The following is a 27,417-nucleotide window of genomic DNA, read 5'->3' as shown; positions in this document are numbered from 1 at the left end:
CGCACTCTTGTTATACTGGGTGTATGCACAGTATTATAAAAAATTCTCCCCTATGGAAATGTCAGTCGTTGTCGATTGTTGAAATTTCAATGCATGACTAATTAATGCACTTATAAAAATATAAATAATGGCAAAGTAATTAGGTTAAGCCATTCAAATTGAGCGTCTAGCTTTAATTTTAAGCGTGAGTTTGGCATAACTTTCTTCACCCGGTACACATATACAGTATTTCACAGAACTGATCGTAACACAATCAGTATGATGCAGTAAAAGAGGCTGGTTACTACACCAGTTCATGTTACAATTATACACAGGGAACATCATAAGCATTACGGTAAGTTTGTTGATACAGTTGTTTACATATCGGCTCCAAGTTAACTTGTTTGAGCTACGATGTCTAACCACGAAGAATAATTATATAAGTCCATGTGAAACAGGATAGTTACGTCTTCAATTAACCGATGTAGAAATAATGTTCACTGTCTGGTAGTTCACTGTCTGGTAGTCTAAAGCCTGGATTTCACAATATCATAGCGTAGCATCAGCTAAACAGACCAAACATTGTCATTGATCTGATTTATAGAGACGGATTATCCGTCCGGACGAATAAACATAAATAAATCTTAGGCGAACTATGTAGACGAGTATCTCAGACGAAACAGAACGAACATGCTTGGCAGGGCCGGAAATCCAAATTCAAAATAATGGAAAAAATGTAATTAGTTAAGCAATCATTTGATATGTAGTAAAAGGAGTGCACAAACGATGGTACGAGCATTTATTTTCGTTTGGTGAACTCCAGCTGAGGGTGGACATACACGCGCTCACTGAAATCATATCAATTCTTCGTTCCCGTAAAAGCTGCAGTATATTGTGCCTGTAAAATCATATATTACCTCTGAGCTCTGTTCATACGTAAACACAAATCAGACCTTAACAAACAGGTTCAGCATTTTAATACTATTTTTCAGTTATAATATTTGTCTGTCGTGTTGTTCTACTTATTATGCATATCTTGTATACCTTAAATAAATTAGCGCTGGGATTTCCTTTTTTGGCACTGGGATTTAAAAATTGCACTTCACTAAACCAATGAGAATTTTGACTTTTTTATATATATTATTAGAACACAAAGTTAATGATAAGTACACGTACTCGGCATAAATTTTGCCCTCTAACAACTCCTGATCCGTTCTATATCCTATGATCATTATTATCTATGTTCATGACTTTCTTCTGAATAAATAGATATAATGATAAACACTGCAATTAAATTTGCGTTAATCTTTTTAGATGTTGTATCAGAGGATACTTTTTCATCTCCTCGTTTGTATTCTGGTATTCTCGCCTTCAAACGAAATAGGTAAGAATACACAATGCAAAACCTAAGAAACATTATAAAATAATAAATCATGGAAAATAATTATCTATGTCCGTTGCACGGATTTTTGAAAAAATGAACTGGTTATGAATACGATTTTCGTATCGTGTACAATATACCCTTCACCATAATTCTGTGTAGGAAGTTTATTTTATACACATGACTCGTAGCAATCACTAGCAAATATTAAAAGGTGCATGGTAGCATATTTTGATTATTTTCACAAAATTAATATAGTTTTTTCTAATTGGATTTATGTAGATCCAACAACATTTGGATTTGAATATTCCAGCTACACCGTTGGCGAAGCAGATGGTTCCTTGAGAGTTTGTCTTCATGTTAAAGATTTTGCGGGGAATCCCTTTGCAGGAAAGTAAGTACATAAACTTCGTAGTCCAAGACAAAACTTTTTTTTCCAAAGACGCATTTTTTTTCCAAAATCGCGTCCATATACCAGCCATTTTGGAAGGAAAGGCGGCGCCAGGAATTTGGAAGCTCATAAAAAAATAGATAAGAGAACAGATGAAGGGATGGGGGGGGGATAGAGAAAAAATAAAGGGGGTATAGTTTATACCTGTTGGAAAGTGGTTATTTTATTGTTATGGAACTTCCCGTTGTTCGATGTAACCGAGAATTGGCTCTAGTGTCTTAAAATTGGGGATTATTATTGAAAATTGTTAGCTTTAATGATTTTAAAATGGCTGAAAAGATCACAATATGGATAAAAAAACAACTTTTATTTTCAGGTATTAATATAGCTAATTTTTATGTTCTGAGATTAACATTCAGAAATGGCACTGCAACAAGTGGAGAAGATTACTCAGATGAGGAAAAATCAGTTTCAATACAAAGTTCTCTTCAACAGTATACCTGCGCTAATATTGACATAATGCAGGATAACAATTACGAAACAAACGAAAATTTTACAATAATTGTGACGTTGAATAACAATCCCAGAGTTCAAATAGCTGTTGGGAAAGCCGCAGTTACTATCACAGATGATGACGGTAATTATCTTTAAAAATATTTCATATTCGCATTCGTTGGGAGAATTAACGTGACACGGGTTGCTTTGTTATGGAACTTTTGAACCAACATGGAAGAAAGTTAAGGCGAGAGAGAGGATACATTATTTTCGCTACTTTTTTGTTAATTATTACTTCCAGATATCGACGAATGTTATGCAGGGACTCACAATTGCCATGAAAATGCCTATTGTAACAATACTGATGGTTCTTTCAATTGTTCATGTAAATATGGTTTCAGAGGAAATGGAACAGATTGTCAAGGTTTGGCTTAAGGTCAGTGTAATTTTAGGAATATTGAAAATTCGTGATTTAGATTTAAAATTTTCGCCGGAGATTTATCGATAAAGGAAAATAAATTTCCCAGATATATTGACCAGCATTCTAACAGTCAAGAATCCTCCATACGTCATTGCCATTGTTTGTCATTACGTCATCCTCCATACGTCATTACGTCATCCTCCATACGTCAATGACGATTCAATATTGCCGAAATTTCACATATTTACGCATTTTACGCATTTCATGTAAAATGTCGGCCATATTGAGTCGCCATTATTACCATAACAACGGCAATAACGTCACACTTAAGGACGATTTCGGACGGTAAGAATTTGGTTCAATATATCTGGGAAATTCCTTTCCTTTGCAATAAATCCCCTGCGAAAATTTTAAATCTAAATCACGAGTTTTCAATATTACTAAAATTTTAGGGAGCTACCTTAAGTAAAGCATAAAAATACAGAAGTCTAATGACTAAATGATAAGGGATAAGAAAATCAATGTCATTGTCTGGTAATATCACACTTGTGTTAGAAAAATAATTACTATGCCTTCGTTATCAACTCTCTTTCAATCGTTACTGGGAACATAAAGTGAGCAAAACCAATTAGTATTTGTGAACAATAGAAAAATATTTAGAACTTTGTCCGTTTTTAATGCAAAGTTTGAGAAAATTTGCAGTATTGTGATGAGTGGCGAAAATTCAAACGAGTCAGTCAGACAGTCAGTCAGTCATAGTGTAAACTTTACGGGGGGTAGGTTGATTTATGCGTATAGTAACTTTTTGTATATGATCAGTAATTTAAAGTTTTTAAATCAGTTTAACTTGCTTTATTTATTAATGCACTATATCCCTTTTGCAAAGTACACCAAAATATTGAGGAATTCTGACGGTTCCTTAAATTTTGAAGCATTGCTTTTCCACGGTTTGGGTTTTGTTTTAAAGGGATTTGCGCGATATTACCCCGCCGGAACACCCGATTTTTCTTATGCGTTGCAACTGCGCATGTGCCGTCGACACTTGAACATTATAACACGCGACCACTGACCAGATCAGTGGGAGCGACGAGTATTGCTTCAAAACATTCCGGGCGTAAAAATCGAGCAATTCTTTGAGAATCTACGCACTTCATCAACTTATGTTATGAAGTACGAGCATTCAATTCAACACAAATATAATTTGGAAGGTTTATTCCATAAATAGAGCTAAGAGGTTAGGAACAAACGACGCTGTGTTGTTTATGTATTGATAGATCCCGTACACGAATGTATATTATGTCGATAGCATGTTATTCTGCATACAGTACATAAATGATACGATACAAAACGGATATTTTGTGCAGTAATCAAATCATTTTGGCGGTATACAGTATTGATTATAAGTACATTGTTTTTTATCGATTTACGCGTCGAAGTATCCACGTAGACATAAAATGCACCGCGGTTTATTTACATTATTTACAACGCAACTATTTTGGCTATTATGAAGTGACGGATAAATTGTTGCCATCATATAAATATAGTGAATGAAGTCACAGTTGTTTGGCGAAGAAAAGAGACTAAACTGAGAAAATCGCGCCCGGTTAGGCCGGTTTACATGGGCAACTAAAATTATAATTTAATACTGACAGCATCTTCGGCTATTAAACGTAACTTGAGTTCTCTGAGTAATTACTTTTTGATTAATGTTTAACCTAGTTCATTATATTTTTACTGGCATAAGTCAAAATGTTTATGTTGGGACAAACGTCTGGTTGCTCAGGTATTACAGGACATGAAAACTTTGCACTATCCTTGGATCCCTAGTTTTATTTATTTTTTCCAGATTTCGACGAATGTGATGCAGGGTGTCATAACTGCCATCACAACGCCTACTGTAATAATACTGATGGCTCTTTCAATTGTACATGCAAAAATGGCTACTCAGGAAATGGTACAGACTGTCAAGGTTAGACTTCAGTATAGTAAAATGCAAAAGTTTGGAAGGTCTTCAGGAATGGGGCCCACACAAAAACGGCGAGACAATTTTTTTCTTTTGATTCCTGTAAGTGGCTATTCACAGAACAAGTGGATGTGTTGTAACAACTTCAGCATACGAAATTCCAAACACCCTGTTTAAATTTCGAAACATTTTCTTTTAAAATGCTGTATTATTGGGCAATCGAGGTGCGAAAGATATTCCGCCGTCCCAGTTGTATTTGTGGCGAAGAGGCACACCCCCCCCCTCTATCGCGTCCTTTGCATCCTACGCTCTTGAAATGCGTCGTTGAGTCATCACAAATTTGGAATTAATTCAATACTCATGATTTGGTTAACACCAGATTTATTGTTATTTGGAACGATTGTATTCGTGAGCCATCACAAATTTTTATCTTTTTTATACCTTTTGTAAATTGTTATTTCCAGATCTGGACGAATGTGGTGCAGGGAATCACAGTTGCCATCAAAATGCTCCATGTAACAATACTGCATGATGGTTCTTTTGTTTGTTCATGCAAAAATGGCTACTCACGATCAGGAAATGGAACAGACTGTCAAGGTTAGACTTCAGTATGGTACAATGCAGGGGCCGGTTGGTCGAAAGGCGTTTAGCTTAAACGCTGGATAAGCCAAAGTTTAATAAAAAAATTTAATAGATCTTGTGAATGACTGAAACTACACCTTATGCATTTAATATGTACTTCCATTGACAATTAAACTATTTACATCGAAATATTTCAGCTCAGTTGTTCAATAAATAGATAATTTTGTTTTCCATTTTGAACTTATCCACCGTTTAAGCTAAACGCCTTTCGAACAACCGGCCACAGAAGTTTAATTTCCCATAGTTCTACAGCTTTAACCTTCGCAGGAAACATCAACGGCATTGTCTAGTCATCGCACACTTGTTAGAAATAAGATCCCTAGCTTTTAATTATTACTAGGCAAACAAAGTGAAGAGAAGCTATTTATTTATGAACAGTAGAAATATATCTCAAATTTTTTTACCTGAATTATATTAATTTCCAGATTTAAACGAATGTGTTGCAGGGAATCACAGTTGCCATCAGAATGCTCTCTGTAACAATACTGATGGTTCTTTTAATTGTTCATGCAAAATTGGTTTCATTGGGAGTGGAACAGACTGTGAAGGTTAGGCTTGAGTATAGCAGAGGTTTTCCATAGTTCCGCAGCTTTAAACATCGCAGAAAACTTCAATAGCATTGTCTAGTCATTGATTTTTTTTACAAATTAAATATGATTGGTTTCTAATGCTTTATTATGAATACTGAAGTAGAAACATATAATGAACGAAGGCGATGTATATGTGAACAATAGAAAATATCTGAAATTTTATCTTTTTTCCTAAATTATTATTTCCAGATTTCGACGAATGTGATGCAGGGAATCACAGTTGCCATCAGAATGCTCACTGTAACAATACTGGTGGTTCCTTCAATTGGTCATGCAAAATTGGTTTCATGGGAAATGGAGCAGACTGTCAAGGTGAAGCTTGAGTATCGCAGATATATATCGTTGCCTAACTTGCATTGTAGCTTCACAGCTTTAAACTTCGCAGGAAACATATATGTCATTGTCTAGTCATTAGGCTTTGTTAGAAATATAATCACCATGATCGCCATGCATTCGTTATCAAAAGACTTTTAGTTTTTACAAGGACATAAAGTAGACAAAACGAATGTGTTTGTAAACAGTAGAAAAATATAAAAAATGATATCGTTTTTCACACAATATTATTTTCAGATTTAAACGAATGTGATGCGGGGACTCACAACTGCCACCGGAATGCTCACTGTAACAATATTGATGGTTCTTTTAATTGTTCATGCAAAATTGGTTTCAGGGGAAATGGAACAGATTGTCAAGGTTAGGTCCTGACTGAAATCTTTCTCATGCTCTTTTATCGAAGGATTTTTAATGTTAAGAATATACTTTTTTGTTAAATTTTCTTTCAAGATTTCGATGAATGTAATGCAGGTTCTCGCAATTGCGATCGTAACGTCCTCTGTAACAATACTGATGGTTCTTTCAATTGTAGATGCAAAAATGGTTTCAGGGGAAATGGGACAAGCTGTCAAGGTTAGGCTTGAATATAGTATAATACAATAGTCTAACTTTCTAGCAATTTCTCAAAACTTCAGGAGCTGTATTAACGTTTACAGGAAATATGATTACCGGGTCTTGGTTATGACCACTTTTGTAACAAATCTTGGTAACAGTGAAGAATAGCGGAATGATTGAAATAACATTTTTCTATTGTGAGAAATATTGTACAGACATAACAGATTGTATTTGGTAGATTCGTTCTCACGCGTCTTTGGGGTAAATGCAGTGTCTTTGGAAGAATTTCATTTTGACCAATTAGCAAGTTTGTTTACATTTTCAGTAACCCAATCAGAATGTATAAATTTTCAGAACTTTCGGTAAAAAGGTAAATTGTTTACCACTTTACACGACGTTTTAAAAATTAAAACATTCTGATTGGCTTTGTCTAAAAAATGCAAACAAATATTATGCCGATTAGTTTAAAGCGAATTAAAAGAAAATTTCGTCGGTACTTTATATTAATCAGCATAAACTTTATTCAGACCAGTATTTTTTAAGAAAAGTGTCTATTTGAGAAAAAAATTAGGATTTTAAAAAACACGGAATCCTATACTTGTGGATTTCAGATTCAAAGCTCAATTTTTCTAGATCCTTTTTCGACATTTTTTCTTAAATTTTATCAGAGTCTTAAAGACAACGAATGTAGCGTTAGAACCCGAGATTGCGATTTCGATACTTTCTGCAGTAATACTAAAAATAGTTTCCATTGTGCTTTTGAAAATACGTTTTAATTGTAATTTCAACTCGTTTTTTTAGACTATTCGAAAAGCAAAGAATATTTATATCATATTTTAAATCACAGAAGTATTATAAATTTCACAGGCATTATAAAGCTGTTTGCAATAGTGTTTGCCCTTTTTGAATCCAACCCGGCTTGTAAGGCGGAGCAAACGCGTAACAATAATATTTGAAAATGAATAATTTTCTATAGATTTTTTTAAACAATTGACAACCTCCTGTGGCCTATCTACATAATATAATAACTTAAAGAATTCAAAATATCATCTTGTGACAACTTTGTCTCTTCAGCTGAATGCAATAATTGAATATACCAAGCTGTATCGTGGAGAAATGGTCATGCGGTAAAAGTTATTTAAAAGTATCTATGCTTCAGCAAGGTGAATATTATGATTATCAAGGTAAGTTCTTAATATATATCTGCTGTATATTTTATGGTGGTATAAAGAGAATACAGTCTAGTTTAATTATACCAGGAAACCGCTATCAACCTTTCGTATTTGATCTGTATTGTGGGGAAAATAAGACTCCATTAACCGTGTTTAAATTACTGTAGTCACAACACGTGTTAGTCGATACGAAAGACGGTTGTTAACTCTTGAAGGCAAGTCTGATGATTTCGTTGTGGTGTTTCTTTCGTCTCGACGATAAGCGTCAACGTAAACAAATGTGATAAATTTTCGACCAGTTTAATAAAAGATTTAAAGTAAATCAAAGTCTCATCTAAACATGAATTCTTCCGTCAAATATTGTAGTCTATTGGTCAAGTATTGTACTCTATTGTACGCTGTCTGTAATTTTCCTAATTGATCAGTGATCTCATATGCCATAACAAACTATATTTTCGAAGGAGTTACAATGAACTCTACATAATCATAAAGACAAATTTTCATTTGGTTGTTATGGCTACCTTCCGGAAACACTATATATGGGTAATTAAGTTGCATATCGCGGTTAGCCGAGATTAAACCAAGCTTGAGATGACTTTGGGTAATGAAATGAGCAAATAACATGATTCTGGCAGTAATGTAGTCATCCTATACAATAGCATGTACTTGTATGGTTTCCTAAAGACTTGTTTTGATACCTCAAAGTCGTCTCATTCTTCGTTAAATGACGGCTAACTTCTTAGATCCACTGAATTATTTTCCGACAGACAAAGCATTTTTCGCACCAGTAACATGAGATAAAGGAGACCCAGGTGCTTAGGACAAGTAGGAACCTGGCTTGATAGATAGATTATAATAGTTTACATTCCCAAAATTAAATAATATGAAGTAGCTAGAAAATTGGAGCTAAAATGGCGGAAATTAGAGGAGTAGTTATGAAAGGTCATTCGCAGCGAAATATTTTTCATAATTTAAACGGAAATTATGATTTTTCAAATTTTGGATTCTTTAAAAAATAAAAAAAGGAACTAAAGCTTTTTTTGGTAATTTATTTCTCCGTATCTACCTGATGTGGCACTATATATTTTTTCACCACATTTTCAGTGAATATGAATTTTTCCCTTAGCTTTTAAGTAAATTTTCAGCCTTGTTACCCAGGCGCTTTAATAGTAAAAAGTAAAAAGTTTATTTATGAATCGAAGTGTGGTTTTTCGAAATATCAAATATTATTTAAGATTTCAAAAGAAACACCAAAGAACGTTTAAACCAGGACAATTAAGCGAGGAAGCAGAAAAAAGCCAGCGCGGAAAATGTAAATGCCATTGTCGTTGTTTGTGTAAAAGGGGACGGAGTATAGATGTCTAACTCTGTCTTGTATAGATATCGTCGGATAATGTGTTTGCATTGTTTGCATGCATGGCGGTAAAATAAGCCAATACAAAATTTACGTTACAAATTTGTGAAAAGGTATTTACTAAATCAGTGCAAATATCCCGAACACAGTACAAATTTGTATGAAAAAACGCACTTCGGAGAATGTATAAGAGATGATTCTCAGCATTTAGCTATACAGTCAGGGTGTACGATGAGCACTTTTAATGATAAAAACAGCTGTACAATTTTTTAAAAACTGGGCAAGTGCTGTACATGTTATTGAGAGTTTATTATGTCAACAAAGCATATTAATAACCGATTCATGCGTCAACTTTATCTTGCATGACCCTTAATGTTTATAAGCAAAATTTTTTTGGCATGTAGAAATTTTGGCCATAATTCATGTCATAAAGTAATCAGCAAAACAATGGCAGTCTAAATGGTTCATACTTTTATGGCTCCTCGTGTATGCTCGCGAACCCCAAAATTAGTTGTTTGCAAACAATGTTTGGCCTTTTTGAATCCAACCTGTAAGGCGGAGCAAACGCATAACAATAATATTGGAAAATGAATAATTTTCTATAGATTTTTTTAAAGAATTGACAACCTCCTGTGGCCTATCTGTGTATAATAACTTAAAGTAGTCAAAATATTATCTAATGACAATTTTGTCTCTTCAGCTGAATGCAATAATTGAATATACCAAGCTGTATCGTGGAGGAATGTTCATGCGATAAAAGTTATTTAAAAGTATCTATGCTTCAGCAAGGTGAATATTATAATTATCAAGGTAAGTTCTTAATATATATCTGTTGTATTTTTATGGTGGTATAAGAGAATACAGTCTAGTTTAATTATTACCAGGAAACCGCTATCAACCTTCCGCATATGTGGGGAAAACAAGACTCCATTAACCGTGTTTAAATTATTGTAGTCAATACGTGTTAGTCGATACGAAAGAGCGTTGTTAACTCTTGAAAGCAAGTCTGATGATTTCGTTGTGGTGTTTCTTTCGTCTCGACGATAAGTGTCGACGTGAACAAACGTGATAAATTTTCAACCACTTTAATAAGAGATTTAAAGTAAATCAAAGTCTCATCTAAACATGAATTCTCCCGTCAAATATTGTAGTCTATTGGTCAAGTATTGTACTCTATTGTACGCTGTCTGTAATTTTCCTAATTGATGAGTGATCTCATATGCCATAACAAACTATATTTTCGAAGGAGTTACAATGAACTCTACATAATCATAAAGACAAATTTTCATTTGGTTGTTATAGATACCTTCCGAAAACACGATATGTGGGTAATTAAGTTCCATATATCGCGGTTAAACCAAGCTTGAGATGACTTTGGGTAATGAAATGAGCAAATAACATGATTCTGGCAGTAATATAGTCATCCTGACAATAGCATGTGCTTGTATGGTTTCCTAAAGACTTGTTTTAATACCTCAAAATCGTCTCACTCTTCGTTAAAATGACGGCTAGCTCGTTAGATCCATTGAATTATTTTCCGACAAACAAAGCATTTTTCGCACCAGTACCAGTGACATGAGATAAAGGAGACCCAGGTGCTTAGGACAAGTAGGAACCTGGCTTGATACATAGATTATAATAGTTTACATTCCCAAAATTAAATAATATGAATTAAGTAGCTAGAAACTTGGAGCTAAAAAATGGCGGAAATTAGGGGAGTAGTTATGAAAGGTCATTCGCAGCGAAATGTTTTTCATAATTTAAACGGAAGTTATGATTCTTCAAATTTTGGATTCTTTAAAAAATAAGAAAAGGAAATAAAGCTTTTTCTGGTAATTTGTTTCTCCGTATTTACCTGATGTGGCACTATATATTTTTTCACCACATTTTCAGTTAATATGAATTTTTCCCTTAGCTTTAAAGTAAATTTTCAGCCTCGTACCCAGGCGCTTTAATAGTAAAAAGTAAAAGTTTATTTATGAATCGAAGTGTGGTTTTTCGAAATATTAAAACATTATTTAAGATTTCAAAAGAAACACCAAAGAACGTTAAAACCAGGACAATAAAGCGAAGAAGCAGAAAAGAGCCAGCGCGGAAAATGTAAATGCCATTGTCGTTGTTTGTGTAAAAGGCGACGGAGTAGATGTCTAACTCTGTCTGGTATAGATATCGTCGGATAATGTGAATACATCATATATTATTTATATATTTATAAATAAACAGTATTCGAGTGTATCAGTAATTCTTTTTCCCAAGTAGATTTGCCTAGCATTGAAAATAGTACCTGAGAATTCTAAGCCTCAATAGTTGATAGAAATTCTGAATGTAAATAGGCATGCACTATCCGCAATCGTATAAATATATTGTGGTACAAAATTGGCGACTTCAGAACGTTTCCGTCGAAAAGCATTTTGGCTATTTGAATAATTTGATCTCTTATACAGTAAAACAGCGTGAAGATAAAATAACGAGAACGCTACTACGCTCAAGTTTTTTTTATTTTTTTTTTGCTAACCTTTTCTTGCACGTAAAGTAACTATAGTGGTACTAGGTAGAATGGCATCATAACTATTAGATAGCGTTAAAAATAAACTATTAAAATACTGCGTGTTTCGACTTTCGAGAATTATTTAGTTTTAGAAGAGCGGAGCGAACGCAATCGTCAATAAATTCCGGCAACACCAGACCCAACAAATCTGAACGTTATAAATTAAAAATATTAATTCTTGATTGACAGCGGATTAGACTCCAGCTAATCATCAATTCCCATCCACCAGTGGACGGGTGTTCTAAAAACATAGCAAAAAATTAGGGACAGCTGCAAATAGGCTACAAATATTGGTAATACTGTACCAAATCAAATGACGTCGTACCGGAGCTGTTTATTTCATAATAAAATGTACTTACATTTTTTCAGTGCCTTTTATGCGAAAAATAAAAACGTGAAATTCCCAAAAAGTCTTATGGCATTTTTTTAAATTTTATTTAGAGTACTTCTAAATTAGAAATCCTCTATTATTAGACTAAAATCTGTATGTTTATTGCTTTTCCAAGCAATTGTACAACGGTGGATAGCAGTTATACAACGCTATCCAGCTTTCGTAAAGATGCAAGCTCTCCTGCCCCTCCCCACCCCCCTCTGATGAATGTATATTACCCTGACATTGCGCAAAGTAGTCATTTTAAAATTTGTAATTGTTGCTCCTTACATAAATTATGTTGCCCCGTTCATCCATGGGTGGTAGCCCGATAAAGATTTGAAATGGTAGAATTTGCTCCAGTTGCACTATTATTGCTTTTTCATGCGACCTCTATGACGTCACAGAACTCACAGCGAAACTGTAGTGAAGCGCAACTGAAGCAAATTCGACTATTTTAAATATTTGCTGGACTTCCTATGGTTCATCGCTTGCAAATACAGTACATTCAATGATTATTTCTGTCCCTCTGCTCGACGAATAAAATTTTAAATTATAACCAACATCCCTTAGATGCAGTTGTGGAAGTCGATATATTTGCATCTCTTTGTATGTGTTCTGGAAATTGTGTCATCAACAGCACAAGGTAAATCTCCCAAAGTATGGAAGCCTGACCCAACCAAGCGTGGAATGACACACGTTCATCCGACCCTGATCCGAAAGGTCTGTTCACACGGTCCAATTTTTTGCATCCAATCCACTCTTGACGTATGAGATAGAGTCGGTTGTTGATAAAGCAGTACAGCATTGGCTTCAGTGGGTTTGCTGCTCATATACACTATACAAGGCCTCAGATTGTAAAACATCCATCAGAAGTGAATTGGATCCAACAAAATTGGATCTTGAACATTGTTTATACAGCATAAAGTATGCAAAAAACAAGAAAAATTCCGCTAAAAAACAAAACTTTCCTTCAAGAATGCAGTCTGCGGAGTTAATTTTTAACATTTAAATTACTTTTATTTTGTAGTTTTAACTAATATATATTGTAAGTAACCTAAATATGAATTGATGCATACAGTTACATTTGGATTCCAAAGTTCAACCTACACCGTTGGTGAGCCAGATGGTAAATTGCAAGTTTGTCTTGTTGTTAACAATTTTGATGGGAAACAATTTACAGGAACGTGAGTAAATTTCGTTGTTCTTGTTTTTGATCTTTATATTAATAACCACATCTGGGTAGCGGACGGAATTCTTTGTTGTTGAGACATCCAGGCACTATTGCCAATAAATTATATTATATACAATTTTTTTCTCTCTTTTTCACTCCCATTACTGTAATTTCAAAGTGAATAGTCCTCTTTCTCAACATCTTTGATCTTTAGATGAAAAATATCAGTTTTGATGACAACAATGAATAAATCGATAAATCTGTACAACCAAGATATGCTGCTAATTTTTTGTCCATCGGTTTAATGTGTTTATCATAAATATTTTAAGATTAACATTCAGAAATGGCACTGCAACAAGCGGAGAAGATTACAAAGTTTTAGTAGGTCTTGAAAAAGATGTTGGAATTCAAAGTTTTATTCAAACAACTGATTGCGTTGATATTTCGATAATTGATGATAACAGTTATGAAGGCAACGAAAATTTTACAGTTGTTTTGATGTTAAATGACCCCAACGTTCAAATTACTATTGGCGAAGCGACAGTGACTATCACAGATAATGAAGGTAATGATTTGAGATGTATTCTCTATATAAATTATTATAGTTACTGTCATTTTTTTACTGTGCAACGCAAGTGCAGATAGCACAGCATTTCTTTATTTGTTTACTATTAATTCATGAAAATAAAGTCTCGTACATCGCCATTCGTCGGCACTATTTTTGTCCGTTCATATTGATGAGTGAAATGCTGTGTCTATTTTAAAAAAAAATATTTACTTAATTGATCACTCATAATGGATCGTAGAACATCGTCGATGAATCACGACATACTGTATAAGAACTAGGCCTAAGTCTTTAATTCTCATTATTTTCGTAATCTTTACTAACGATAAACGTTCGAAACAATTGCTCCAGTCAGCAATGTCTCAAAATTTCTCAGGCTCCAAACAGGCTCCAAATTTTAAGGTACATTAAAACTTAAATTTATTGTTCTTGAAGAGAAAGTTTAAGTGAGATATCATTTTTATGTAGCCCTCTTATCTCCTCGATAAAAGCGAAAGCTAGTATGTTTTAAATTATATTCTTACCTTTGAAACTTCGATGCAGTTCCTACTACATTTCGATTCGAAAGTTCCACTTACACTGTTGGTGAGGAAGATGGTACCGTGAGGGTTATCTTTTTATTAGCAATTATCGAGAAAACTTTTTAAAAACGTGTTTAGGTTTCGCATTAATTTCTCTTGAAAATACACAAATATTGCAGGCTCCAAATTCTAATCTAGATTAAAACAAAAATTTAAACTGTTTGATGAGAAATCTGCAGCAGCAAAATTTTTCATATTCGATGATATAAAAACCAATCCCATTTACCGGTGAATATAATACGCGAACATCATGCAAGACTACATGCTAGGTTAAAAATAGTGGGCACTGTGTTGTTTTCGCTTCCTTGCCGTCAAGAAATAGCCAATTTCAAAGAGAAAATATACCGCATTCTCAACGAGAGACTTGCCGAAAACACCAAAGATTTAAAAAAATTTTAAGAGGGTACGTGCAATAGTAATTTTGGACACCTAGATTTTTAAGTGCTTTTACAGATTTTTTGAAATACTTTTAGGAAACATTTAACTGCACTTATTTCTACTCTACATGCTTAAGCTAGTTTTCCATTTGGTATAATAATTTTATCGTTAATTTTAAAACCCTCAGGGCTTGCGTTTGCTTTTGCGGAAAAATTACATTTTTGGAAAATATTATGCTGGATCCCTTCCGACGCGAAAACTAAAAAAAAATTATCGATAAATGGATGAAGCAAACATATCGTTGCTGACGTTCTCAATTTTTACTGAAGGTACTCCGGAAACAGTTTACGTATATTGCTCCATATGCATTTTATCAGTTCCCTTCATATATATTTGTGCCCGACTTTTGTTGAGATATTTCCCAACTTTTTCAGCTGCCCCCCCGCCCCCTGTTACATTTGGATTCCAAAGTTCAACCTACACCGTTGGTGAGGCAGATGGTAAATTGCAAGTTTGTCTTGGTGTTAGCAATTTTGATGGGACTTCCTTTTCGGGAACGTGAGTAAATTTTCTTTATATTTATAAGCACATGCATCCGGGTAGCGAACGGAATATTTTGTAATTGAATCATCCATGCAATATTTCAAAAAAATTTGTACAATTTATTCTTCTCTTTTTCACTCTCGTACTGTAATTTCAAAGTGAATAGTCCTCTTTCTCAACATCTTTGATCTTAAGATGAAAAATATCAGGTTTGATGACAATAATTAATAAATCGATAAATCTGTACATGCAACCAAGATATGCGGCTAATTTTGTGTCTATCGGTTTAATGTGTTTATCATAAATATTTTAAGATTAACATTCAGAAATGGCACTGCAACAAGCGGAGAAGATTACTCAGATGATGAGAAATCCGTTGGAATACAAAGTTTTATTCAAACAACACATTGCGTTGATATTTTGATAATTGATGATAACAGTTATGAAGGCAACGAGAGTTTTACAGTTGTTTTGATGTTAAATAACAATCCCAACGTTCAAATTGCTGTTGGGGAAGCGACAGTAACTATCACAGATGATGACGGTAATGATTTGAGGTGTATTTTCTATATAATTTTATTATAGTTACTTACATTTTTTTAGTGTGCAACGCAAGTGCAGATAGCACAGCATTTCTTAATTTCTTCCCTATTGATTTATGAAAATTAGGTCTCGTACATCGCCATTCGTCGGCACTGTTTTTGTCCGTTGGTATTGATGCCTAAAATGCTTTGTCTATTTTAAAAATATATTTTCTTCATTGGTCACTCATAATGGGTCGTAAAAATACACACTGTATGAGGACTAGGCCTAATTCTTTAATTCTCATTATTTTGGCAATAGTTGCAAAGGATTAATATTCGAAACATTTGCTTCAGTCAGCAATGTCCCAAAATTTCTCAGGTTTTATGCAAATTTTAGTGTACATTAAAACTTAAATTCAATCTTCTTGAAGAGAAAGTATAGGTAACATATTGTTTTTATGTAGCCCTCTTATCTCCCTGATAAAGGCACTTCGACGCAGTTCCTACTACATTTCGATTCGAAAATTCCACTTACACTTTTGGTGAGGAAGATGGTACCGTGAGGGTTACCTTTTTATCAGCAATTATCGAGAAAACGTTTTAGGAACGTGTTTAGATTTCGCATTAATTGCTCTTGAAAATGAACAAATATTGCAGGCTCCAAATTTTATTCTACATTAAAAATAAAATTTAAACTGTTTGATGAGAAATCTGGGGCGGTAAAATTTTTCATATTCGCTAATAGAAAAACCAATTGCATTTACCAGTGAATATGATACGCGAAGATCATGCAAAACGACATGCTAAGTTAAAAATATTGGGCACTGTTTTTTTTCGCTTCCTTGACTTCAAGAAATAGCCAATTTGAAAGAGAAAATATACCGCATTCTCAACGAGAGACTTGAAGAAAACACCAAAGATTTAAAATGATTCTAATGCAGTCTAATGACTAAATGATAAGGACAAGAAAATCAATGTCTCTGCAGTCTGGTAATATCACACTTGTGTTAATTACTATGCCTTCGTTATCAACTCCCTTTTAATCGTTACTAGGAACGTAAAGTGTGCAAAACCAATTAGTATTTGTGGACAATTGAAAAATATTTCGACTTTATCCTTTTTTTAAATTATTATTTTCAGATTTCGACGAATGTGATGCAGGGTCTCATAATTGCCATCACAATGCCTATTGTAATAATACTTATGGCTCTTTCAATTGTACATGCAAAAATGGCTACTCAGGAAATGGGACAAGCTGTCAAGGTTAGACTTCAGTATAGTAAAATTCAAAAGTTAAAATTGCCCATCGTTCCACAGCTTTATATTTCGCAGAAAACATCAATGGCATTGTCTAGTCATCGCACACTTGTTAGAAATAAGATCCCTAGCTTTTAATTATTACTAGGCACACAGAGTGAAGAGAAGCTATATATTTGTACACAATAGAAATATATCTGAAATTTTTTTCCGAATTATTATTTCCAGATTTCAACGAATGTGATGCAGGGAATCACAGTTGCCATCAGAATGCTCACTGTTACAATACTGATGGTTCTTTTAATTGTTCATGCAAAATTGGTTTCATTGGGAGTGGAACGGACTGTGAAGGTTAGGCCTGGGTATAGCAGAATTTTCCAATCGTTCCACAGCTTTAAACATCGAAGGAAACTTCAATAGCATTGTCTAGTCATCGCAATTTTATTACAAATTAAATATGATTGGTTTCAAAAGCTTTGTTATGAATATAACTAGGAACGTATAATGAACGAAGGCGATGTATATGTGAACAAAAAATAGAATTTTATTTTTTTTGCTAAATTATTATTTCAAGATTTCGACGAATGTAATACAGGGAATCACAGTTGCCACCAGAATGCTCACTGTAACAATACTGATGGTTCTTTTAATTGTTCATGCAAAATTGGTTTCATGGGAAATGGAACAGACTGTCAAGGTGAAGCTTGAGTATGACAGATATCTATCGTTGTCTAACTTGCATTCTAGTTTCACAGCTTTAAACTTCGCAGAAAACATGTATGGCATTGTCTAATAATCTAGGCTTTGTTAGAAATATAATCACCATGATCGCCGTGCATTCGTTATCAAAAGAGTTTAGTTTTTACAGGGACATAAAAAAAACAAAACGAATGTGTTTGTAAACAGTAAAAAAAAAATGATATCGTTTTTCCGACATTATCATTTTCAGATTTAAACGAATGTGATGGGGGGACTCACAACTGCCATCAGAATGCTCACTGTAACGATATTGATGGTTCTTTAAATTGTTCATGCAAAATTGGTTTCATGGGAAATGGAACAGACTGTCAAGGTGAAGCTTGAGTATGACAGATATCTATCGATGTCTAACTTGCATTGTAGTTTCACAGCTTTAAACTTGGCAGGAAACATATATGGCATTGTCTAGTCATTTCAATTTTATTAGAAATATAATCCCATTATCGCCATGCATTCGTTATCAAAAGACTTTTAGTTTTTACAAGGACATAAAGAAAACAAAACGAATGTGTTTGTAAACAGTAGGAAAATATCAAAAATGATATCGTTTTCCCGACATTATCATTCTCAGATTTTAACGAATGTGATGCGGGGACTCACAACTGCCATCAGAATGCTCTCTGTAACAATACTGATGGTTCTTTTAATTGTTCATGCAAAATTGGTTTCATGGGAAATGGAACAGACTGTCAAGGTGAAGCTTGAGTGTGACAGATTTCTAACTTGCATTGTAGTTTCACAGCTTTAAACTTCGCAGGAAACATATATGGCATTGTCTAGTCATCTCAGCTTTGTTAGAAATATAATCACCATGATCGCCATACATTCGTTATCAAAAGAGTCTTAGTTTTTACAAGAACATAAAGAAAACAAAACGAATGTGTTAGTAAACAGTAAAAGAATATCAAAAAAGATATCGTTTTTCCGACATTATCATTTTCAGATTTAAACGAATGTGATTCGGGGACTCACAACTGCCATCAGAATGCTCACTGTAACAATACTGATAGTTCTTTTCATTGTTCATGCAAAATTGGTTTCAGAGGAAATGGGACATATTGTCAAGGTTAGGTCCTGACAGAAATCTTTCTTATGCTCTTTTATCGACGGATTTTTAATTGTTAAGAATATACTTTTTTGTTAAATTTTCTTTCAAGATTTTGACGAATGTGATGTAGGTTCTCACAATTGCCATCGTAACGCTTACTGCAATAATACTGACGGTTCTTTCAATTGTTCATGCAAAAATGGTTTCAGGGGAAATGGAACAGGCTGTCAAGGTTAGGTTTGAATATAGTATAATACAACAGTCCAACTTTGATGACATTAACTCGTTTTTTTATGTGTTTATAGTTTTCTATTGATCTGTCTGTTTTGTATTTGCCTATTAATTTTTGTATGTAGTTTCGCAGTACTGCCTGTACATGCCCCTCATGAAAAACAACACTGCTAACTTATAAATTCAAAGCAGCACTTCACTTGCGATAGTAACCGCTAGTTTTATATGTTTACTTATTTAACACACAGACTAGTAAATGCCATTATATGCAATGGCTTTTGTAAAAAAATTAAATGATAACAAAATATTTTTGCACTATTTTTTCAATTAATTCTAAAGCTTAGAGCTATATGAAGCAAAGTGGTGCAGGTTTTTATAATTGCCATTACAAAAATGCTATACATGCAAAAAATGTTGCTGAATTATCTAAATTTGTTGACTTCGTATTGGCACTGGTTTTGTTAAATAATGATATTGTGGTGAGTCATGCACTATTACAAACTTTAGCCTTTATTTCCTTTTAATGATTAAGATATCAACGAATGTAATACTGGGACACACAAATGCCATCAAAATGGCTACTGTAACAATACTGATGGTTCTTTTAATTGTTCATGCAAAAATGGATTCAAAGGAAATGGAACAGACTGTCAAGGTTTGTCGTAAATATTTAATAAATTATGGCAATAGAATTTATATTAATTTCCTATCGAAAAAATATATGTTATCTTAAGAATTTTTTTCTTACGTAAAGAAAATTTTTCTTAAACAGAGGATATAAAATCTCGTTTAAAAAGTAATTTCTTATAATAAGAAATTAGTTACCCCACAGAATTGCAGATTTTAGCAGAAGAAATTATATATACCACTTATTAACCAAAGGGATTTATTTTATGGCATACAGTATTTAATAGTTTATTTATACAATGCGCTGCAGCATTCTTGCCGGCTCTTTCGCCAGCCAGTCGCAAAGCAACACTGAAGTAGCTTCAAAAACTTTGTTTCTAGTCATTAAATAAGAATGATGCAGTAATATAAAAAAGTCAAAGATGAATAAATATAATATTCACATGTACCAAATAATACTCTTCTTCGTCCATTCTCCGTCGATATTGTTCGTGTCAAAAATAAAGGTGCAAGCTTGTTTTTTTTTCAAAAATATGAGAGTTGGACCGTTACTACGGCAACGGTCTAATACTGGGGATTCCAGATTGGCAAAGAACTAATCAGCGCACGCCACATTAGTCACGAGGCCGCGCGCCATATAACAAATTCTTATTAGTGGAAATTTTTTTTTAAGCTAAGAAAATAATTTCTGGATATAAGAAAGATTATCTTATCTTATGAAATTCTCAATATGAGAAAAAAATTATTAATCTTCAGCAATATTCCAAATATTTCTTAAAATAGGAAAGCTTGTTTTAGCTGATCCTCGTTTCAAGAAAATAATTTCTTAAAATAGAAGATTATTTCGAAAACTAGAGCTAAATGGGGTATAGTAAAAAAATACTATGGAGTAGAATTTTTATTATTTACAATGAACGAATGTCCGCCTCCCTTCATAAATTATATCAAAAAAACAAGTTTTGCAATATAGAAGCTCTTAGAAACAAATTTCATCATGAGAGAAATTCAACTCATTTTTCCTTTCCATAGGTGTGGTTGGTTATTGCACTAAAAGCACCAACTTCATTATCCATGTACAATAATATTTGATATACTAAAAGTAAGATTTAGAATGGAAAAGTCAAAGATTCATATTTTGAATTTTGATTACCATGGAAAGGCGCATTGATTGCAACATAACGTCATGTGCGCGACATATCGCAGGTTATCGCGCAGGTTTAATGAAAGAACGCTAAAAGCATTGTGGGTAAGAAGCGCGTCCTTTTTAAATTTTCTAGGCTCTTGTGTAACAGCCTCGTGCTCTCGTCCCTGGCGCTTTAGATAAAATCAATATGGGAACACTACAGGCTTTTATATAGATCAGTGGAGGTTCCGCAAAGATCAGCAGAGTTTTGAGGAGGACGCGGGGAAGATGAAGAAAGCTCCATTTTTCCGTCGCGTCCTCTCAAAAATTCCTTGCGCACTCGGTCAGCTTAGCTGCTGATCAATGTAAAAGCCTGTAGTGTTCTTATATTTATTTTATTTAAAGCGCCTGGGAACGAGGCTGGTTGTGTAACGCGTCTTCACTTATCGTTGAATTTTTATTGATTTTTTTCAATTCGTACGTTATAATATGGATCAAGAAACGACAAATATGCTCGAACAAATCGCTATAGTGTGGTCAAAGAATGCGGGCAGATGTTGGAAGGTAAGAATTTTGTATTGATTGAGTAATCTCATCTAAACATGAATTTTCCGTCAAATATTGTACTCTATTGCTCAAATATTGTACTCTATTGCTTTCTGTAATTTTCCTAATTGATCAATGATCTCATGATTATGTCATAACAAACTATATTAATTTTCGAAGGAGTTACAATGAACTCTATATACATAATTATAAAGACAAATTTCCATTTGATCCTGATCAGCCCTTTGTAGAAAGACTTAAGGGACTCAAGGTGACCGACTGCGAAGAAAATACCTTTGTCTCGTTCAGCTTTACAAGATCATGTTTGGGCTTTGTGACATTGACAAATTTAAATATCTGGATATTGTGGGTGAGTCTAGTACTAGATCTAACCATAATTTTAAGTTAAAACGTTAACATGCACTTACTAATTACTTTAAGTTCTCGTTTTTTAACCGTTATATCTTGGACTGGAACTTTTTACCACCGGAATTAAGTTGTGGAAGCTACTTCGCTGTCTACTGTAGTTTTAAACATAAACTACTGTTGTTTCTTCTCAAAATCAGTATTCACTTCAGTTTAGTTTCAAGAAAAGCAGTTTATAAATAGGAATTTCGTTTTCTCCTACTATTACCCCCCTATTACTATTTCTTTGTTAATAGATAGTGGGAAAGATTTATTAAATCATTAAATAATAGCTTCATTCCGCAAACACGATATGTGGTTAATTAAGTTTTGCAAATCCCGCTTAGCCGAGATTAAACCAAGCTTGAGATGACTTTGGGTAATGAAATGAGAAATAACATGATTCTGGCAGTAATGTAGTCATCCTAACAATAGCATGTGCTTGTATGGTTTCCTGAAGACTTATTTCAATACCTCAAAGTCACTCTTCGTTAAATGACGGCTAGCTCCTTAGATCCATTGAATTATTTTCCGACAGACAAATAATTGTAAATAATTATTTTAGCCGTTTTACAGTGGGTAGAGTAGCTTTGTATGCCGTTTATTTGTTAAATTTTCAGCTTTTTATGCAAACACATAAACCTGAAATTTCTAGCAAACACACAAACACAAAATTTCTAGTATTATGAAATAACTCGTGCAAATTTTTCGGAAACAGAGACAGTCGTAAAGGTGAACAGAAATCACCTGTTTGCCATTATTTATTTTATTCAATGATTTTAGCGACTATATAAGCTGCAAAGTGATATCTGTTTTATCAAAACTCTGAAGTACACTTTTGAGAACAAAATATTTACGAAGGAAATAAGAAATTTATGTAATGTGATTTTATAAATAGACTACTAAGGCAAGGTGTACCCCCAAGGGGATACGCCTTGCCGACGATAATTAAAAGTCTTATATTATGGGCTTTGCGTCCAATCTAAAAGACCGACAGGTAATGGATGGCACGCAATATGGGAAAGGTGGTGAATGGCCAGCAGCAAATCGAAAACTAACAAAGACCGAATACCCAAACCACAAACGGTCAGTTTAAGCGTGACATCGCAAAAGACAGAGCTCCTTTAAAGTTAAAAGGTATTTACAGAAGTGTTATATTTGTTTTTCTATATATATATTTATATATTAATATAGCATATACATATAGTAGCTACGAATACACAATGGTACCCCCAAAAGTTTTGGTCCTGGGACACTCATTTGTTCGTCGCCTACAGTGCGACCTGAAACGTAACCGGGATATTCGCATGTGCCCGACCTTTAAACTCAAGGGCACAGCGAGAGTTTATCTACACGGTATAGGGGGTAGAACAGTGGAGAAGATCCGCAAATTTGATTTAGGGGTAGTTTCTCGGTGTGCCCCAGATATTGTTATTCTGGAGATAGGCACGAACGATTTGTCCGCTTTAAGGCCCGAAACAGTGGTTCACGCATTGACGACTTGGTTGCTTTATTGCTAGATCAATATCGCGTAAAATTGGTATGCGTATGCCTGATTTCCCCGCGAAAGAACAACCCTCTTTTTGAAAAGCAGCGTTTATGCTAAATAATTACCTACAGGTAGTTTTAGAGAAGGTCCCGAGAGTGTTTTTATGGACACACCATGGCTTTATACGACCTTCCGTGACGCCATTTCTACCTGACGGGGTATTTTAATAGAATCGGGCAATATAAATTATACCGAAGTTATCGGGGGGCAATTCTTCAAGCAATTAAAATGTTATAAATTCTTTCTCTATATATATAAAGCTGCATGTCGTACGTGATTTACTTTTCTATAACCTTGAAATTTGACAAACTTTACTCGTGATTACTTTTATGAGCGCCTTAGCGCCTTATCTATTCTATCTTTATCTCTTTCTATATGAGAGTTCTCACACTGTTTGTGATTTTGTTGGCCATATGATGAACGGTGCGGCGATCTTCGGATCTGCCATGTTCATCCTGCTGACGTTTGATTTGTCTTTATCTCTCATCTATATGAGAGTTCTCACACTTTTTGTGAGTTTTTTTGTTGGCCATAGGGTGAATGGTGCGGCGATCTTCGGATCTGCCATGTTCATCCTGCTGACGTTTGATTTTATCTCTCTCTATTGAGAGTTCTCACACTTTTTGTGAGTTTTGTTGGCCAGGGTGAACGGTGCGGCGATCTTCGGATCTGCCATGTTCATCCTGCTGACGTTTTATAATCATTCTTTCACACATTCCAATTTTCAATTACGACAAATAAAACGACGAATCCTCACTATTGAATGTTCGCCTTACGGGGGATAGTTTTATTTCTCGCACAACAAAAATTTGGGTGCGGTTGCTTTACTATCTAACTCATTACGCCATAAGTATCTATTTCTGCTTTTAAAGTTTTATTTTTTAGAATGCCACCCGTACGTCGTTCTAAGCGGTCGCCGCTCCATCAGCCGTTTTGCGAGAGTCTGTTCAGAACCAACCAACAACATCTCGTCGAACTCGAAGTTCGTCCAATGCTGTATCTGTTGGTGCCACCCCGTCAACGTCAACTGTGCCCGTGAGATGTGGCTTTGCCCTCTCTTTCGAGTGAGCTTATCTCAACACTGGTGTCTTCGGTTACCGAGGCAGTCACGCAAAAGCTAGCTGGCTTCTTACCAACCTCTGCGTCTTCACATCCACAATGGCGTCTGCCCCAACGGATTCTACCTCCGGAATCGAAATCTCAAACCAGGGTCCCAATGCAGATTCTCTGGTCAACGACGCGCTCACGTCCATACAAGAAAACCTTACAGGTCAGACCACTCCTTTTTCTCTTCATGTTCAAGTGCCGGGTCCACGGGAATCGTTCCACTCTGCCGCTTTGCCTCTTGATTCGCGGATTCCGGATAAAATAAAGTTTAAAATATGGAATGAGGAGTTTGTCGATATAAGTACTTTGTCAGGTGGCCCAGACGCGGCCGCTAAATACGAGATTAGTGTACGACCTCTGACAACGGTCAACCTGCTTCTCTTCTCTTGAGCCGACTGCGAAATCCAAAAGGGTCAAAACTATTAGCGATTGGCTTCGTTCGTTTCATATTTTTGTTTCCATTTATACACAACGGTACCCCATGAGTCCCCGCGCTCATGAAATATTGTCAAATCATCCAGGATTTGGCCAATAGGGGTCATAATTGGTTTTACTACGATGAGAATTTTCGATTTTTGCGCCAAACACAGGCCACGCGCGTTCCCTGGGCGACGTTCACTGGGAGTTATGGTTGAAATCTCAATATCCCACTACGTCTAAGCCGAACACGCAAGGCACAATCATACGCGCCACCCTTCAAAAGTGTCTGTTCCTCGGGGATATTGTTTTAAGTTTCATCGCGGAACGTTTTGTGCCGGTTGTGATTTCAAGCACATTTGTTTTAAATGCAACGGATCGCACCGTGCCGTGAATTGTAATTTTCGTGCCAACAACAGACCATCTCCCACTGATCGATCGCCTAGCCTATTTCAACAAGTCCGTTGCCAACACCCGTAAAACTTCATAATTTACAAATATTGTTAGAAGGTTATAATCCAAGTATTGTTGATACACTAATTTCCGGATTTACTTCGGGTTTTCGCATTCATTTCTCTGGCACAGAACAGTCGTTTGAAGCAATAAATTTACGGTCTGCTCTTGACAAACCAGAAGCGGTTGACCAAAAATTAACGAAAGAGTTAGAGGCATCTCGCCTTGCTGGGCCATTTAATTCTCCGCCCTTTCCAAATTTTCGGGTTTCGCCTTTGGGCCTGGTTCCTAAAAAACAACCGGGTGATTTTCGCATGATTCATCATTTATCGTTTCCAAAGGGAGCATCGGTTAACGATGGTATACCCGATTTCGAAACATCTGTGCGGTACGCTACCGTTGACGACGCTATTCAACTTATTAAAAAAGCGGGCCGGGGTTGTTTCCTGGCAAAAACAGATATAAAAAATGCTTTTCGAATCATTCCTATCAGCCCAGCGGATTATCACCTCTTAGGCATAAAATGGCGGAGTTTGTATTATTACGACAGGGCAATGCCAATGGGTTGCTCCAGTTCGTGTCGCACTTTTGAGATTTTTAGTACGGCTATCGAATGGATCGCTAGGGAAAGGCTTAACATCGGCAAACTCCTTCATTTGCTCGACGACTTCCTGTTTGTTGCACCGGATTATTCTGCTTGTAAAACAAACTTACAATTATTCATTGCTCTTTGTGATTTCATTGGCGTGCCTATAGCACCGGAAAAAACCACGGGTCCCTCAACAACCTTAACGTTCGCTGGGATTGAATTAGATACAATACAATTCCAGGCCCGATTGCCGATTGACAAAATCGAGAAATGTGTTTAATCTATAGCACGCTTTTTAATTCGTAAAAAGGTTACACTCAAAGAACTTCAGTCCTTAATTGGATTACTTAATTTCGCATGTTCCGTCATTATGCCAGGTCGCGCATTCCTGCGACGCTTAATTGATCTAACGCGTGGCATTTCACACCCTCATTTCTTTATTCGCTTACGCAAAGTGTGAAACATGATCTTCGTATCTGGCAAACGTTTCTGTCGAATTTCAACGGCAAATCATTCTTTTTGCACAACCATTGGCGTAATAACTCCCATTTGAATTTATATACTGACGCTTCGGGTAGTATTGGTTTTGGGGCCCTGTTTGGTTGCGACTGGTGCTATGGCGCATGGCCAATTGACTGGCGGAGTTACAATATTGCCGTTCTAGAGCTATATCCGATTGTCCTCAGCCTGTGTTTATGGGGATCAAAAATGCGCAATCATTGTATCTTGTTTCTCACGGATAATGAAGCTTTGGTGTCTGTTATTAATAAGCAAACATCAAAGGATTCTTATATCATGACACTCGTTCGCCGGATGGTTTTGGTTTGTTTAGAAAACAATATTTTATTCAAAGCAAAGCATATACCAGGTAAACAAAATGTCCTAGCTGATTGTTTGTCTCGTTTACAGCTCCAAAAATTTTCACAATTGGCGCCGGCCGACATGCATCGAGCTCCAACGCCTATTCCCTTTCACCTGCTGCCGGAAAATTGGCGACTATAGTTTCTCAATTAGCTCAAAGTAGCTTGCAACCTTCTTCAGTGCCGACTTATAAGCGGGCATGGGCACTTTTTGCGCAATTTCGTGTGGCAATTTTTAATGAGGGATCGTTCACTTTGCCTTTGTCGCCCTCAGTCGTCGCGTTATTCATAGCGTACTTATTTGACCTCAAGTACGCCTCTTCAACAGTTAATACTTATGTATCTGCACTGGGTTATACTCATCGCATGTCCGATCTACCGGATCCAACGAGAGTTTTCTACGTAACGCAAATATTGAAGGGGTATGGTAAGAAAGGCTTCCGCTTAGATAGTAGGTTGCCTGTAACTTTACCAATTCTCAATCGTC

The 27,417-nt window shown here is 35.2% G+C and overlaps 1 protein-coding gene across 1 annotated transcript; it reads left to right on the top strand.

Moving 5' to 3' along the window:
* The first annotated feature begins 189 nt into the window (after positions 1-189).
* LOC114519691 (latent-transforming growth factor beta-binding protein 4-like) lies at positions 190-19,931 on the top strand. Its single transcript, XM_028539866.1, has 18 exons — positions 190-334; positions 1,294-1,363; positions 1,643-1,754; positions 2,159-2,388; positions 2,548-2,682; positions 4,514-4,636; positions 5,095-5,227; positions 5,698-5,820; positions 6,052-6,174; positions 6,433-6,555; positions 17,100-17,222; positions 17,445-17,567; positions 17,791-17,913; positions 18,166-18,288; positions 18,547-18,669; positions 18,919-19,041; positions 19,133-19,255; positions 19,787-19,931. The coding sequence occupies exons 4-18, from the start codon at positions 2,380-2,382 to the stop codon at positions 19,918-19,920; spliced, it is 1,764 nt and encodes a 587-aa protein (XP_028395667.1). The 5' UTR covers positions 190-334; positions 1,294-1,363; positions 1,643-1,754; positions 2,159-2,379; the 3' UTR covers positions 19,921-19,931.
* Positions 19,932-27,417: the final 7,486 nt, after the last annotated feature.

Source organism: Dendronephthya gigantea, unplaced genomic scaffold (assembly GCF_004324835.1).
Source record: "Dendronephthya gigantea isolate DGI-Jeju-01 unplaced genomic scaffold, DenGig_1.0 000014F, whole genome shotgun sequence".
NCBI classification, from domain to species: Eukaryota; Metazoa; Cnidaria; class Anthozoa; order Malacalcyonacea; family Nephtheidae; genus Dendronephthya; species Dendronephthya gigantea.
Note: the sequence above shows the minus strand (reverse complement) of the source record. Positions and strands in the feature narration are given on the sequence as shown.